Below are 17,112 nucleotides of genomic sequence, written 5' to 3'. Positions count from 1 at the left end.
CGGTCAGAACCTGCTGAATACCACCTCTGCTAGCATTTGAACTACCTGTATCTGATTGTAACATTGTAATGCTTACAAAAGCTAAACTGTGTAACTCTGTTATAGATAATATGGTCTTATAATCGTGAGTATGTATGGCATCATCGCTCAACCTAAACCATAATCTCATCTGTTGTGAGATTTCGTCGTGGCAACTGAACAACTATCTAAATACCTTATCACTTAGTAGCAAACATGTTGATATTAAAATAGTGAATTACTTTATGGAAAAGATTCTAACAATACTATACATATAATCTGCAATATGGTTCTCCTAGTCTGATACCTTCCAGATATGTTGAAGTTGTAATTCTCAGAATTCCTAGCTAGTTGCTGACTGGGAATTATGCAAGATAAAATCCAACCCATATGGAGGATAAAAACCTCCATATACATATGTGATATTGTAAAAATAGCAAGTATCAGCATCTGTGACAGATTAACAAGGATTATCATATCATGATAATATCCATCACTTGAAGTATCTTGTTTCTTCCATAGATCTCCTGTTATGGCTGGAGGCCTCTTTGCTGTTAACAGAAAGTGGTTTTGGGATCTTGGTGGCTATGATCCTGGATTAGAAATCTGGGGAGGAGAACAGTATGAAATATCATTCAAGGTAAGCACACTTATGGTACACTCTATGTACTTATGGTACATGCATTTTTATGATCAGAGGTGGTATTCAGCAGGTTCTGACCAGTTCTGGAGAACCGGTAGTAGACATTTTGATTAGTTTGGAGAACCGGCAAATCCCACCTCTGACTAGCCCCGCCTCCATCTATTCTCTGCCTCCCAAGTCCCAGCTGCTCAGCTGGGTCTTCTTTTGTTGCCCCGCACAGGAGAATGGAGCTGGAAAGCGGGTTAGTGGGGTGGGGAGGGAATGGGATTGTGCAGTAACCTTCCTCCAGGAGTGGGGGTGGGAATGGAGATTTTACAATATCCTTCCCCTGCCACGCCCACCAAGTCATGCCCACCAAGCCACACCATGCCCACCAAGCCACGCCCACAGAACCGGAAGTAATTTTTTTAACCCCACCACTGTCTATGATGATGGTATGTATGCTGAAGAGCACATTAAAAATGCAGCACAACAAATTTTGCCACACAATCTGTCTACTCCTTTTAAAAAAAAAGATCACTGGAAGATATGGATTTAAATGGAATATTACGAAGAACCTATTTATCCCTTTTCCTTCTCAACATTTTTTTTTGGCTTTGTGTTCTCCCTATAATGATCTAGTGCAGGGGTGTCCAACCTTGGCAACTTTAAGACTTGTGGACTTCAACTCCCAGAATTCCTCAGCCAGCTTTGCTGGCTGAGGAATTCTGGGAGTTGAAGTCCACAAGTCTTAAAGTTGCCAAGGTTGGACACCCCTGATTTCTAGTGGATAAAAAAAACTAAATAGATTTTTTATATGATTCAACAGATTCAGATGTTCCTTATGCATATCTGAACATATCCCTTATCTCACTTTCTTCTGAGAAAAGTGATCTACTACATCTCACAACAGTCATAAACAGCAGTGCTTTAAATATTCCTCAAGGAGTGATACATCACAAAGTTTCTTGTTATTATAGTCAGATCCCAGAAATCTTGTACTGACTCAGGAAACAGTAGAAGGCAATAAGCTCTGGAAACTGGAAACAAGATTGCACACACCAAATGTTAAAAACAATAAGTGCAAAAGTAGCATTCTGTATGTGTATGTTGAAGGATGTCAAACTCAGCAATATTGTGGCTGCAGCATTGCAGTTGACCCCTCCCCTTCTGGTATGTGCCACCAAATGTACAAATAAAAGGGGTGGGATTTCTATAATGATACTGCATTTTGTAGATTTTAGCTCCTATGAGCCACTGTCATATGCAAAATCAGATGCTTATTTGATAATCTACAATTTGACAATATATAATTCCATAAAGTATATCTTTTTAAAAAATGTAGATGAAATGGTTCCCATTTGAATTTCCTATTTTTCCATATGACAGATTTGGACCACAAAACAAAAGTTTGTATATTGCTCCAAGATGTTCCCAGTTCAATTTAATTAATTAATTTAATTAATTCAATTTAATGCCTATCTTGTGTTTTAATGCAAATTTAGAGTGTCAAATGTTAACAATTGTTCTACTCGCTACTTCTCCAAACATCATTGGAGCATGAAACAAGTTCATCTGTATTAGTAATATACGAGAGAAGATGACACAGAAAGGACTCACAAATGATGGCATGGATGTCTTGAACTCCAAACCATGTAGTGAGGGTGATTTCAGCAAAATAAAAATGAGCTGGGTGAATTGAGTGCATGTGATGCAATTTTCAATTGAGTCTTTTCTAAACAAAACAAATCTAAAGACATAAAAGTCCACAAGCCAAATATATGACAGTTGATTTAAACTACATCAGGTTACATCCTCTATTATTAAGGTATTTCATAGCTAAATGCACATTCGTCTTGCATCTCACAATTCTGGCAGAAGACATAAAGACTGTATTATTCTACTTCCTATGTTCCTTTTATTTGTCATTGGAAGAAACATAATTGCATGACAGCCTATTCCTCACTACACAAATGCCATGGTAACCATACTGGAAGCTTGGATACTAAAATGTATATATACTGTATCCTTTGGAGAAGGATAAGTTACGCCAGGGCTCATTTTATCTATATTTGCTCATTCATTTCATTACTGTGAGTTGACCCTAAGGGTACATGCCCTTCCCAATGGATATAATTTTAAATGACTTTCAATAGCATTTTATACTATTCATATAGAAGCGATTCTCTGCCTCACTCAGACCTCAGTTGGAAATAGGAAGAAACAGCACATAGAAGGCATTGTTTCCTTTGAAACTAGAAGGCAAAAGGTAAAAGTATGGAAGTGAGATAAGGATTTTTTTTGTATAGAGTATTGAGAGTCAGGAAATAAGTAGTGAACAAAGTTTTCTTCTACCGTGTTTCTCCAACAATACGCACCCCCCCCCAATAGGAAGACCCACCATGTTTTCTAGGCATAAAATGAAATTAAGCCCCTCCCCCCAAATTTAGGCCTAGTTTAAAACATGCGAAATTGTGGGGGGAGGCAGGGGGAACTTGCCATTAGGAGTGATCCGCGGGCAGCTACGCCTCACCATCAGCCGCTCCTAACAGCCAATCATGGTGGAGCACAGAGGGCTCCCTTACCCCTCCCTTACCCGGGTCAGCAGGCAGGCGGCGTTGGCGTGGATGTCCGGCAGTGTTTCAGCTGCTTCTCAGGCTTCCGTAGCTTCCACGGTTCCCACCAGTGCTGGTGCCTCTCTCGCCAGCACTGTCTCCAACAACAGGGTCTGAGTCACTCCCGCTTTTCCCCCTTTCCCGTAACAACAGGAAAAAAAACATTTTGAGATACCTAGGAGTGCCACGCGCTGCGTTTTGGTTTAATCACAAGCATCTGGGTGGGCGTGAGAAGAGCCGAGTGAGCATCTCTGCTGCTGCTACCCTTGGTGCTCCAGCCTCGGGCTCTGTAAGTTTGCAAAAGTCCTGGTGCGCAGCCCGTTCCTGCATTCCAAGCACCTAGGCCGAGCTGCACCTGTCCCTCTCTTGCCAGCACCGTCTCCAACAACAGCGGCGGCAGCAGCGGGAACCGTGGAAGCGTTTCAGCCACTTCTCGGGTGGGGGAGCTGCCTCCGTAACTTCCACAGTTCCCGCCGCTGCTGCTGTTGTTATTGGAGACGGCGCTGGTGAGAGAGGGACAGCTACAGCTTGGTCTGGGCGCTTGGAATGCAGGAACGGGTTGCGCAGTGGGACTTTTGCAAACTTGCAGAGCCTGAGGCTGGAGCACCAAGGGTAGCAGCAGCAGACATGCTTGCTTGGCTCTTCTCACACCACTCAGGATTAAACCAAAACGCAGTGCGCAGTGCTCCCAGGTACCTCAAAATCTTTTTTTTTCCTGTTGTTACGGGGATGGGGGAAAAGCAGGAGCAACTCAGATGCTGTTTTTGGAAACGGCGCTGGTGCACGGGGGGGGAGAAATTAATTCACCCTCGAAAAGACATCCTAGCCGTTTTTTCAGAGCTCAAAAAAAAATAAGGCCCGGCCTTATTTTGTGAGAAACACAGTAAGGTAGTAATTTAAGTTGCAATTTAGTTCAAAGGCCCATGGTGCCAGGGAATTAGAAATTCAGTATTTCTTTCTTGAATCTACAGTTAGTACTACAGCAGGTCACTTCCAGCATTAAAGCTTGGAGATCTCCTAAATCATGTTGCTCAGTCTTTATTTGCCTTTAATGCTTCTCAGCCCCATTGTTCACCCTCGCTAAAATCCCAAATGTCATATCACTGAGAACCAATGTAATATTATGCTAAATTCATTGAACCAAAAAACCCATACTAAAATATCTATCCAGGCTAGGAGCTCAATAAGTGACTTTGAGCTACTTTGGCTCATCTGTCTTCAGATATATTGTAAAGACAAGTCACCTTCCCAATCTCCCCTCAATAGGGCTAGGCCAGATATTTTAATCTGCTGACCAGTACTATCGTATCATTCATGTGTGTGTGTGGATGGATGGATGGATGGATGGACAGACGAATGGACAAACAGACAGACAGATGGATGGACAGACAGACAGATGGATGGACATACAGTTATGTTCATCAATGCTGCTACTATGCTGTTTTTGTTCTTTACTGTTCAGATAATAGCCTGAATAAGACTGAAATGAAATTTATATTTATGTATTATGCATCATATTTATATAGCTACTCATCTCACAAAAAAATAACTCTGGGCAACATACAACAATGAATTAAGAAGAAAAACCATTAACTATATAAAAATGCAATATATTTTAAAAATCATTCTAAGAAAATGGGGGGGGGACCGCTAATACCACTAGAGACAAAGCACAAGTAACCGCAAGACTCCTCCACAGCCAGGTTCTACGTACTCCCCAAAGTACACAAGAACCGGATCCCCTTATGTCCAATTGTGTCTCTCCTTGGAACACTGATGTACAAACTAGCAAAAACCTGCAGAGGAAACTCAGACACCTGGTCAATGAATCAACCCACTCAATAAACTCCCCAGAATAATTCCTCTGATGCATCAAGCACATCAAAATTAACAAGGAAGAAATCATGGTCTCCCTCGATGTCACTGCTCTCTTCACCTTGATTGATATTAACTTGGCTAAGCAAACCATACACCATCTACTCACTAAACATCATACCCACAAAGATGATGCCACCACAAAATACTCCATGTTTACAGAAACCATCATGAAACTCCTGGATTTATGCCTCAACACATATTTCAATTTCAATGGGAAAATCTAAGCAAGCACAAGGTTCCCCAATGGGATCACCCATATCAGGCCTAATAGCAGAAGCAGTCATGTAATGACTCAAATACATAGCTCTACCCACCATCCAACCAAAATTCTGGACATTCTATGTCGATGACACCTTCATCATTGAAAAAGCTCACCACCTACTCAATGATATATTTGTTGGGATCAATTTCACATGTGAAGAGGAAACAGACAACAGATTCCCATTCCTGAACATTGACATAAGGAAACTAGATAATGGAGAACAAGAAACCCGCTTCTACTGCAAACCCATGCATATGAATCAGATCCTCAGCTTTGCCCCACCACACACAAAACAACCTGTGCCCAGACCCTCTTCAGAAGGTTCAGGACACATTGCACCACCACAATACTAAGAAAAGCAGAAGAGAAACGGTTCTGTAATGGCTATCCAAAAAAACTTTGTATTCTGACATACAGCACCCAACCACAACACACCACCCAGCCAACCACCATGCAAAAACTAACCCTAACTTCCCAAATGGGTGTCAGAAATGACAGCCAGAATTCTACAATCCATATGAATAGCAATAAGCCACAAACCCACAGTTGATGACAAAACACACCACCCACTCAATAACATATTCCCTGGTATCTAGTTCATATGTAAAGAGGAAACAGACAACAGGCTCCCATTGTTTAGCACTGACAAGCAATTCCATGAACAGGCACATTGACCTACAACCAGCCTACAAATCACCTCAAAATCCAAATCAACTGCACAGCTAACCAGAAACTGACCCTCAACCAATCCACACAGCCCCCGTCACCAGCGTTTCACCTCCCAGTGCCCTGACCTATTGTAACTTTCCCATCACAAAACCCATCACAAGGCTGTCATTGATGACTCACACCTGGCCCATCACAAGATCCATTACAAGACCCTCACTTGACACACCCACACCTGAAGCCCTTATAAACAGAAGAATACTCACACTGACTTCCTTTAAGCTCCGCTGAAGAGATTACCCCTAGCCTGGTAATGAAACATTCAAAAACCAATCCAGAAGCTGGGAGAATGAACCGTCACCCTTATATAAAAACAGCTACCATTAAAAGCTATTTTAAAAATTATAAAAACCACACAAGCAGAGACGATGACATTAGTCATAGTGAGGGTTGCATTACTTAATTTAGTTCAATTGTTAAATAAAAACAAAGTGATTTAAAAAGGGTAGTATGCTAAAATACCATGTTAAATATGTTCAAAGTGGTACTAAAGTACAAACATCCATTTTCAATGTTTTGGGATTGTTTTGTGTTTTTAAAACAGGGTGGTTTCAGAATTGTGTCTTTGCCTTTAAATGTGCTTTACAATTGTGTCATTACTTTACAATTAAATTTTTTTTCAGAATATAAAATAAAGTAATATATTAACCTTTAGTGTAATGAATTTATGTTATTTTATATTTCTGGGGATTTCATCTCCAGCTGCTTACTTTTTTCAAGGAAACTAATTTTAAACACTGTCACAATTTAAAAGCAAGTTTTGAAGTAATACAGATTTTTTAGCTTCCGAAAATTTATTTCCTCATAAAGTAACATTTTGCTCATAATTTAAGGACGTGTGGTTCAAAGGAGAGTTAGGCCATTAACTTAGTTGGAAAGGCTTAGTTTTGGGCATTGTTTAATAAGCAAGAATTCCAAATAGGAATGCAAGAATCTATCCCATTTTTCATTTTCGTTTTTTGGTTTTTTTAAAAAAATCCAGCATTAAACAACTATTTTTTAAATATACAGTAGGCAGATTTTATTATACATATTAGTACTTTTGATCTGGCTTCCAAACTATAGTTGCCAAAAGACAATATGAAGTGACAACTGGTTCAGTATTTAAGAATTGTGGACAAAGCCTCCAACATGTGAAACCAAAATGGAGAAAGAGATGATGGAATCAGGAGGAGGAGGAGGAGGAGGATGTTTGGAGCCTATGTTTAGTCTGGAAATTCAGGAGTGAGTCTGAAAGCAAAACTAAACCTTACACAATTGTAGGGTTTTTTTCATTACACATCTCATTGCTTTGAATCCCATTAGACAGTTAAGATTAGATTTTGTCTTAATCTTTAGTTTTATGCATGTTTTTGTTGTTTTGCATAATCATATAGTAAAGTAAATTAGTTGAATAGTAAAAGAAAGATAATTAGGGGAAGGGTAAGATGGGAAGAAATCAACCAAATTCCTAGTGTTCTAACATTCAGAACTAAAGAATTAATTCTAAGAAGACACTTAAGATATTTAACTATTTCTTTCAGACTACACATGGTTGCAAAGTTCCTTCAAGTTACACACTGTGTACACAATACTGCATGTAAGTGAATGTTGATGGGAAAATGTCCACATAATTCATAAATATTGATGAAAAAATGTCCACATAATTTTGTAACCTTGCAAAATATGTAGGAGTAATGAATTGAAAATTGAATTGAAAAGTGATTGCAACATGAAAAGGTGATTTAGGTGCATGGCTAAGATAGCATTATTCAGGCAGAATTTCAAATATCGAGTTATATTTGTTTTAATGAAATAATTGAAAAAATTTTCATGCAGTGGGAATCAAATTACATAGATGCATCCTGATCTCCAGGGACCAATTCTTTATTCTATTATAATACTGGTTTCAGTATATCTCATAAAATCTTTCAAGATGCAACGATTTTCATTTTTTCCAAGATATTCACCTTCACTGAAGCCCATGTTTTAGGTCCGTGGAACAATATATTGTGGAATAAAGATCCAATGAATATTGATTGGTCATTTTCTGTTATTTTTTCATACTATTTAAGCTGCCACATCTTTTTCCAATCAATCCAGTCAATGCACCTACTTTGGAAGATATTCCAGTGGTTATGCATGTGGAGACAGCAAGAAGCTACTTCTGAAGACTGGCTGGAAAAGATGCAGCTACTTTTACAATCAGAAATAAAGTGCTTTATATCCGCTCCTGTGTATTCTAAAAAAAAAAAAAAAATCAGTATTGAAGATTTGCATAACTATTGTATATAATACTTCTCAAGCAAATTATACTTCTTGTGTTTAATAGACAGCTGGTTTATATTCTTAAAAAGATCTATAGCTCATTTGGAAAATGTTTTATTCACTTTAATGGTGGGATTAAGAAAATAATTTCATTGTTGTTTATGCTAACTAGAGTTTAACTGCTATAAAATTTTTTTTTGAATTTTACATCTTGCTTATCCAAATCTCTGTTTTGCAGTTTGAGTCTGAAACTTCAGACAGTGTAATTCTGTTTACATTGTCAGTATATATGTGAGGGAAGAGAAAATGTGCTTGTTTTTACATTTTAATATTAATAGTTCAGAGAATATCATAAATATATTAGGATAGTTGATATTTAAAAAACCAGTTTTCAGTCATTTAGAAAGTAATAAACAGGAATAGCTATAAAATGTATTTTAAACTGGTTCATACTGCATTTAAATTATCTATAAAAGCTTGCTAAGTCACATATTATTCTGTATTTTCCATTTTATATTTTGTGGTTATGTTCCAAATGTTTTTACTTCAGCATTTCTAGTTTTTCTGCACTTTCTTCTGGTTATTCATTGCTAAGAAAAGACAATCAAGATAAAAATGTAGATAGATCTCGATATGCTGGGGAGCAGATACACATATATACACTCATATACTCACATACTGTATTCACAACTTTTTAAAATAAGTTCTTTTGCAATATTTCTTCTATCTGCCAATACAGAATTTGGGCTCTTCTCATGTTGTGAAGTTCTGACCAAAATTCACCAAAGTGATCACTATCCTTCTTTCTGCTCAAAAGGAATGTGTTGGATTTCTCTTGAATAGTTAAGCAAGAAACTATAAGAATATACAGCACAAGGACACTAAAGCTTTATAAGGAGATTTATTGTAGAAAAGCTAAGGAAGCCATTAATGAAAGAATTCCAGTGACTGTTATTTATCAAGTGCAAGAAGTATTTACAGTAAAATTAAGATTTAAATATCTCTCCTGGCTTCAGCACGAGGCTTGAGGCTACTCTGTTTTGAGTGAGAAGAAATGTTTTCATCTGTCTTTTGTTTATGTAAAAGCCCAGTCTTGCATCAGTTATTTGCTTAGAACCTTGTCGGTATTAGCTATTTCAGAATTTATAACTGTCAGAGATTTCACTAGGGCTGATACATGTGTGTGTGTATGTGTGTGTGCACACACACATGTTTTATCTTCAATATATATTCATTACATTCTATTCACGATTCAAGTGTTATGTAAAAACCTCATCTGATGTTAATTTATATGAGGTTTTCAGGTTAGAACCTGGCATAGAGAAGATTGTGACATGGAATATCAATGATAAAAAGCATTAATTAACTAATTGATTAATTAATTAATTAATTAAAGAACAGGAAAATAGGTTGATATGTTGGCTGCATATGATCTAAGAGAAATGAGACATAAATGAAGATAGTATGAATGGAATGGATTAATATATGGAGGGACAAACAAGGGTAGGTTTAATTATAAATGAAAGGGCTAAGATATTTGAAAGGATGACTTGGTGACATCTAGTTTGCTATATGTGTATATAAAAATAAGAATCCATAGTTTGGTAATAAATGCAAATTATGCTCTAGTAAGTTGTGATAATGGAAGTTTCAGCAATGATTTTTTGGAAAAATGAAAATATATGCAACATTCTGAATGTGATTTGAGAAATTGGAGGAGAATATGCTTTTAGATGACATGAATCAGTGCTAACAAGAAAATGTAGAGCAGTGATTAGGCCATTTGTAAATTCAAGTCTGAACTGATTACTGTTTGCTTAGTAAAAAGTCTGTTGGTTATGGTTTTCCCATGAATATATTCACATGTATATTCAGCAAAGGAATGAAAATGTCCCTGAATGTGGTGGGTATATGTGTGTGTGTGTGTGTGTGTGTGTTTCTGTCTGTGTGTAAATGAGAGACCATATTTTTCAGTTTCAAGGTACATCTTGAAGAAAGTAGGGAGGGAAGAAAAGAAGTGTTCTGTGTAAAAAAGCCTAAGAAGATAAATTATTACATTTTCCATCTTTAAGATGCCCCCATTTATAGGATGCCCCCCTTGCCCACTTTTCTTACCCAAAATTCAGAAATCAGGTGAAATCTGTCTCAGGCAGTGGGGGCAGGGCCTGCTCAAAAGGCGGCAGCCTAGGACCAAAGCACCAGCAAGAGCGCCAGAGGATCAGGGAGGGTGCCGAAGTGAGTGGGTATCATGCCTGCAGCACCCATGCCGGCTGCCCCTTCCTGGCCAGAGCTGGAATGCCATCGTGTTTAAGTGCCAGAAGATGCCTGCCTTCCCTCCGGTGGACCTGGGCAACTGCTGGAGAGAGACGGACCTGTTTCAGCACCTGGCACCTACATGGCCTCACTTCCTCCAAGATTTTGTTTGCCTACCTGATTTCCAGCTCCGTCACATTTCTTGATCACGTTTCTCGCCATTGTGTGCAGGGAAACAAAAGTTTGTGGGACTAAAAAAATAGTTCAATCAATCAATTCCAACATTGCAAGATCTTTTTCTTTTTTTTTCACAAGAAGTTGGAATTGATTGGTGGATAGATATTCAATCAGATGATAGCATCAGGTTGATTTTTTTGGGCCTAAAAGGTAGAAAGATTCAGACCTGATTAGCATTTAGATGGTAAGCCAGGCAGTAGAGGATCAACAGGGAAGTTGAAAAAATCCAGAATGAGGCTATTAGCAAACTATTTCTGAATAGTTTCCAAAAATACTGCATGGATATATGCAACAAATTATTAAAAGTGAAATTCAGCTCCATAAGGACATTATCATATACATATAGACCCTAGTTCAATGTTTGCTCTATATAATACTTCTTTCTATTTCCAAAGAAACAAATGACTACAATCAGAATAAATCTCAAAGATTTTAAATATTGTATCTGCTTGTATTCTCAGTGGCTGTTTAATTCTTGTGATCACATTTGAACTTCTGTTTCTCTCACAGGTCTGGATGTGTGGAGGTGGCATGTTTGATGTTCCATGTTCTAGAGTTGGGCACATCTATAGGAAATATGTTCCCTATAAAGTCCCATCTGGTACCAGTTTAGCAAGGGTAAGTTCCTGGACTTTAATAACTCCTTGACTTTAAAAAGTCTACATTACTTTTTTGCTTGATTTTAAATTATAGTCAAAAATCACATTCCCAACTTTCAATCTTATCTTGAAGAATTAAGAATAAGAAAGCTCCTTTAAGGGATATTTTAGAAATATTAATTTATGAGCCCTGATAGAGAATAGCTGCCATAATAGGAATGGCCACAAAAAACATATTTACTAGAAGGAAAGCTGGTAATTGCTATTTGTCTAGTCTTTGAAGATGATCTCCATTATATCAGTTGCCTTTTTTATTTTCTGGGCAAGTGGAAGCAGTTCTGTGACCAGGAGTGCCTGTTGTCAGCTTTAATCTGAATATGAATACATGAAATGGGTACATATAAGAAAAATAAAAGAAACAATAGGACAGGGATCTGAATATCAGCTATGCCCTTTAATGGATCAGGATAATCTAATACAGTGGTGTCAAACTCAAGGCCTGGGGGCCAAATCTGGCCCATGGGGTGCTTAGATCTGCCCACGGGACCACCCTGGAAACAGGAAGGTCTGGCCTACAGTGCCTCTGCCATTTAAAAAGAAGCTTGGGAGGGCTGCATTCAGCCCCCCGTGAGCTCCCTTTTCACTGGTAGAGGAATGTAGGAGGTCATCATGGCCGAAAATGAAGCCTGAGAGGAGTGTGTGCACCCCACCTCAAGCTCCATTTTCACTGGCAGTGGGTTGCATGAGGCCAGACTAAAAATAAAACAAAAGGAGAAACGTTTCCTCTTTTGCATTTGAGCATCCAAGAAGGGACAGGAAAGGAGAAAGTGAAAGAGAAAGAAAAAGAAGGGAAGAGGGGAAGGAAAAAGAAGAGAAGGAAGGGAGGGAGGAAGGGAGGGAGGCAATTATAATGAGAGGGAGGGAGTGTCTGTGATATCTCCTGTGGATGATGGCTTATCCATGTCTTCCTCTGAGGCCTCTAAGGAAATGATAGAATTCCTGGCATGTCAGGTATTACTGATGCTGAGCTGTCGGTAGGACATGTTGATGCTTTAGATCATTTTATAGTTGATACATTTCATCTTCACTGTGACATTTTCATGTTTATTCTTATGTTCCATGTTCTCACTAGATTCCCACTGTTTTTACAGAAAAAAAAACTATATATGTTTTATTTGTCAGCACCATAGAAACCTGTCATAAACCCACTAGTAGATCCATACCTTTTGCTCAATAGCGTGTTAAGTACCATCTGACCTGAGCAGACCACCATGCTATATTGTCAGTCACTTTATTTGATCTATCAACATGTAAAATGCATAAATGGTTTATCATCACCTTCTCCCTCACAATGTGAAATTATGTATTTGTGATTGTTATTACAGATTAACAGAGTTGGAAGGGACCTTGTAGGTCATCTAGTCCAATCAGATCCTCTTCATTCAAGAAGTAGCATCTTCATCATTTTCATTAATTTTTATTTGCAAAAAAAGCACCCTTCATTCAACATTGAAATAAATTATGGATATTCTTCACAACATTCTGTCCAAAACAAAAATGTGGGGTGAACTTTAAAAAAAAAAACAATTAAAGTGATCATGCACCTCCAGCATCTTCCTGTGACACTGCTCCCCAATAAAGATGCTTGCTTGCTTTTGCTGGTCAGCTGAGTTGCCTCGGATAATCCTACTGGAAATATATACTCTTACAGTACCCTCTTGGCATTCTTTGCTCATCCCTCCCTGAAACAGCACCATGATCAAGTAACATCGCAGAACTTGCAGGTCTCTCTGTGCTTGGAATGTTTAAACTTAAAAGTAACATTAGCAGAAATCAATGCCTTATCTCTCTGAAAACAAGACCCAGGGTAGACATGATAGCGGTGTTCCAATATTTGAGGAACTGCCAGAGAGAGGAGGGGGGTCAATCTATTTTCCAAAGCACCCAAATGCCAGAAAAGGAATAATGGTTGCAAACTGAACATGGAGAGAGATTCGATCTGGAAATAAGGAGAAATTTTCTGACAGTGAGAACAATCAACCAATGGAACAGCTTGCCTTCTGAAATTGTGGGAGCTTCATTACTCGAAACATTCAAGAAAAGATGGACTGCCATTTCTCTGAAATAGTATAAGGGCTCCTGCTTGGGCGTGGGGTTGAACTAGATGACCTACAAGGTCCCTTCCAACTCTGTTAATCTGAAGAACAAGAGCTTGGATTGTTGAAAGCAGTGATCAAACTACTGTCCCATTGTACAGAGACTACTTATCTGCTTCATTTTTCAAAAATACCTTTAAAGCTCTTCACTTAACTGTAGTCGACCATTTTAAAAGCACTGTACTTATTAAAAACCTGTCATCTCTCCTGGCTGTATATTTCTTTCTCTGCCACTGGAGACATCAACATGATTCAGATTGAATGGCCTCTGTTGTTACTTTGTTTCTCCTTCCTCATCAGATCCTTTGGACTTAGTCAGAGGCATTTTCCTCCCTCTTTATTTTGCTAGCTGCTTTCCTCATTGTACCATTTGAAACTCCTAATCTCTTGTGCTCTTCAGTGCAGTTTTTCCATCTCTTTGAACTACGAGGAGAATTCTGCTAAGCAAGAATACCTTTGTTTCCATTCTTTTATTCTTTGCTTACTCCTGAGGCAATATTTCTATTGTTTTATTTAAGTTCTTTTCTACACTTTATTTTTTTCCTAAGCTTCCTTTTCTGTTTCTTCTTTGTCATGACACCTTTTTCCATAGTTAACTAATTCTGGTTAATCACAATCCTCCACTTTCTCTCTCTCACACACACCCCACTCATCTCCTTCTGTATCCGCATTTGCATCTTGAGAGAAAAACTCCTCCCTTGAGAAATCTCATAAGTTTAATGTCATCTTTAGCCATAAGAAGGCAGCAATGGTAAAATTCCAAAATCTTTTGTCAAGGACTAATTCTGGCAGTCAATTGACTCAAATACATTCATGTGTACATAAACAAATAAGCACATAAATCCTTACATCCTCTCTCTCTTCCCTTAATCTCTGCCACTTGTTTACTTTGACCCATCCCCGGAGGTCCTATTGAACCAGTTTCTTTAATAAATGCATCTGTCTGGCAAGCTCTTGGTACATACTCATTGCATCAATGTTTTTAATTACTTCAAAACTCTAATTGTAGCCCCAGTTTGCAGGAACAAGAATGTTCAAATATCAGCTTGTTTAATGGAACTTATATTTGCATAATATAAGCCACCAATGTATCCCTATGGATACCACACAATGCACCATACCCGTTGGTCAAAACTAAAATCAGGAAAAGAAAGATGGGAGTGAGAGTTTAATTAATTGAATCTCTGAAAAGGCCAAAAAAAATAATAATAGATTGGACTCACAAGATTTTTTTAAATGCCAGGAAAAAGGTATGATTCAGTTTGAATTCTAAATAATTAATTTAAAGTTTTATATTTTTTCTGCCTGCAAACAATGCAGAAAATCAATTACATTTTTCTTTTACTAAGTAACAAGTGAAATTAGAATTAGTAGTAGCATTCAATTGAAACCATTAATTGAGATTTTACTGTTATTTGGTTAATTAAACCCCTTTCAGTAATTGAAGTAAGGGAGGAGTGCTGTTGTTGATGTTGTTTAAGAAGCTGTCACTCTTTGCTTAAAAGGTATTTGCTAATGGATAACCATCTATATCTGGTTAAGAGAATGATGTTCTATAACTTTAAGTATATATCAAAGATAACAACAAGCACTTGGAATCAAGATTTTTCTGCCTGCAAACAATGCAGAAAAATCAACTAGGCTTCTTGCTTTTTGTTGTTCAGAACCTGAAACGTGTGGCAGAAACTTGGATGGATGAGTTTGCTGAATATGTTTATCAGAGACGACCTGAATACAGGCATCTTTCCACTGGTGATATTTCAGCCCAGAAGGAGCTTCGAAAGCATCTCAAGTGCAAGGATTTCAAGTGGTTCATGGCTGCAGTGGCTTGGGATGTCCCCAAATATTTTCCACCAGTAGAGCCACCACCTGCTTCCTGGGGAGAGGTGAGGAACATATTTAAATCCAGGATTCAGCCTAATCCCATCTTTATTCAAAATAGTCAGATACAGCTATCCATTTTCAGCAAAGCTATTATTACTACAGTACAGATTTCACAAAATCAGCTTTAACTTTCATGGTCAGTGACTAGGCCACTGGAACTACCTAAGAGTCAATTGTTGAGTGGTAAAACTGTTTCATTTTTTCCATCATCATTTATCAGTACATATACAAAAATGTATTGTCATCATTAATTTTTTCCCGTTTGACATTTTAATAAAAACATATTTACAAAATACAAGGCATAATATTCATATTTAAATTTCACCCAACTCTTCTTTAGAATATAGTACAGTGGAAATGATGATGTGTCAGTCTAATTTTCTCTTGTGAAGATAAAGAATAATCTTTAATTCAGATTTGTCTTCCTTTTGGGTAAACATATTTGTATGTGCATAGTAACTTGATAGAGAAGTTTCCTGTTATTGTTTTGTTCACATTGAGACAAAAATACAATTGCTTGAGTCAGCCTGAACAAATTCCAAGTGATGTTTTGAAATATTTGATCCTCTTGGTCTATTTACTGCTATGTTTTGTTACTAATTTCCTGTTAGGTTTCAGTCAATAACTAGGGTAGTTCCAATTAGCTTGTCAACAGGAGATCTATTGGTGTGTTTGTTGCTATAGCTTTTCTTCCCATGCTTTCTCCCAAACATGCCCAGATAAACTTATGGGCAAAATTAAGCCCAATACTTTTTAATCACAATCCAAATGAACAGAATGTTTAATTTGAAATAAAATATATAGAGGTATACATGCTTAGGTTTTAATTATATTTATCAATATTACATACTTAACTACATAATTGTGAATTAATTTATGAACAATGAATATAATAATTAATGGAAAGATAAAAGATGGACAGGGTGACATTTATCCCTTATCAGGATTTTGTAGAATTCTTTGGCTATACTGCAGAATGGTAATTATTGTGCAGACAGCTTTCTTTCAATTGCTCCTCAATCTACCCGCTCCTTGGAGAGGTGCATGAAAAAGCTGGGTTTTTTTTTCCATATGAATAGAGGTGTTCATTCATTCTTCAAGGATCCTAATAGCTGCTTCTGAGATGTAGGATAGTACAAATCTTCATACAGAGCTATTCACTGTGTGGAATGAAGCTAAATTTGTGCTGAGATCACTTTCAATAATTTCTACTTCCCAATATCAGGATATGTTAGAGAAAAAAACGTATTCCAGTGTGTCAGGAAGAGAACAATCTCAGTGAAAAGAAGTTCAGCCACACAAACCAAATCTTTGCAGGGGCCTTAAACATTTTATTTTAAGTGTGTGGTTGAGTACATGGAAGCATGCACACACATATGTGTATATGTTTCTGGAAAAAAAATCTATGTGGTCACTGAGAATCAACACAAACAAGTAGTTGCTGACTGTTAGCTGGAGAACTGGGATATCGTGGAGCTCATGATGAGCAAATCCTTGTTCAAGCAACTTCTGGTGCTATGTAAATGCAACCAGTGGCACAAATCCTAAACAGTAACAAAGTCATGGAGAAAGAGGTTTAACCCCGTAATGACCTGCAAGATGTATGCTATGTTTG

At 37.7% G+C, this 17,112-nt stretch overlaps 1 protein-coding gene across 4 annotated transcripts in view; it reads left to right on the top strand.

Moving 5' to 3' along the window:
* Nucleotides 1–17,112, top strand: part of GALNTL6 (polypeptide N-acetylgalactosaminyltransferase like 6) — a 503,056-nt gene that overhangs the window by 452,245 nt on the left and 33,699 nt on the right. For 3 of the 4 annotated variants that reach the window (XM_026678886.2, XM_087963330.1, XM_087963329.1), the window contains exons 8-10: nt 541–658; nt 11,369–11,476; nt 15,278–15,499. In XM_026678886.2, the coding sequence (XP_026534671.1) occupies nt 541–658; nt 11,369–11,476; nt 15,278–15,499 (448 nt within the window). The remainder of the gene's footprint in view (nt 1–540; nt 659–11,368; nt 11,477–15,277; nt 15,500–17,112) is intronic. The other variant, XM_087963331.1, reaches the window with a different exon arrangement.

This window comes from Notechis scutatus, chromosome 4, assembly GCF_049901735.1.
Source record: "Notechis scutatus isolate UNSWTSFEM ecotype Mainland chromosome 4, rNotScu1.2, whole genome shotgun sequence".
Classification (NCBI taxonomy): domain Eukaryota; kingdom Metazoa; phylum Chordata; class Lepidosauria; order Squamata; family Elapidae; genus Notechis; species Notechis scutatus.
The sequence above is the reverse complement of the archived record's forward strand: the minus strand, read 5'-3'. Positions and strand labels throughout refer to the sequence as shown.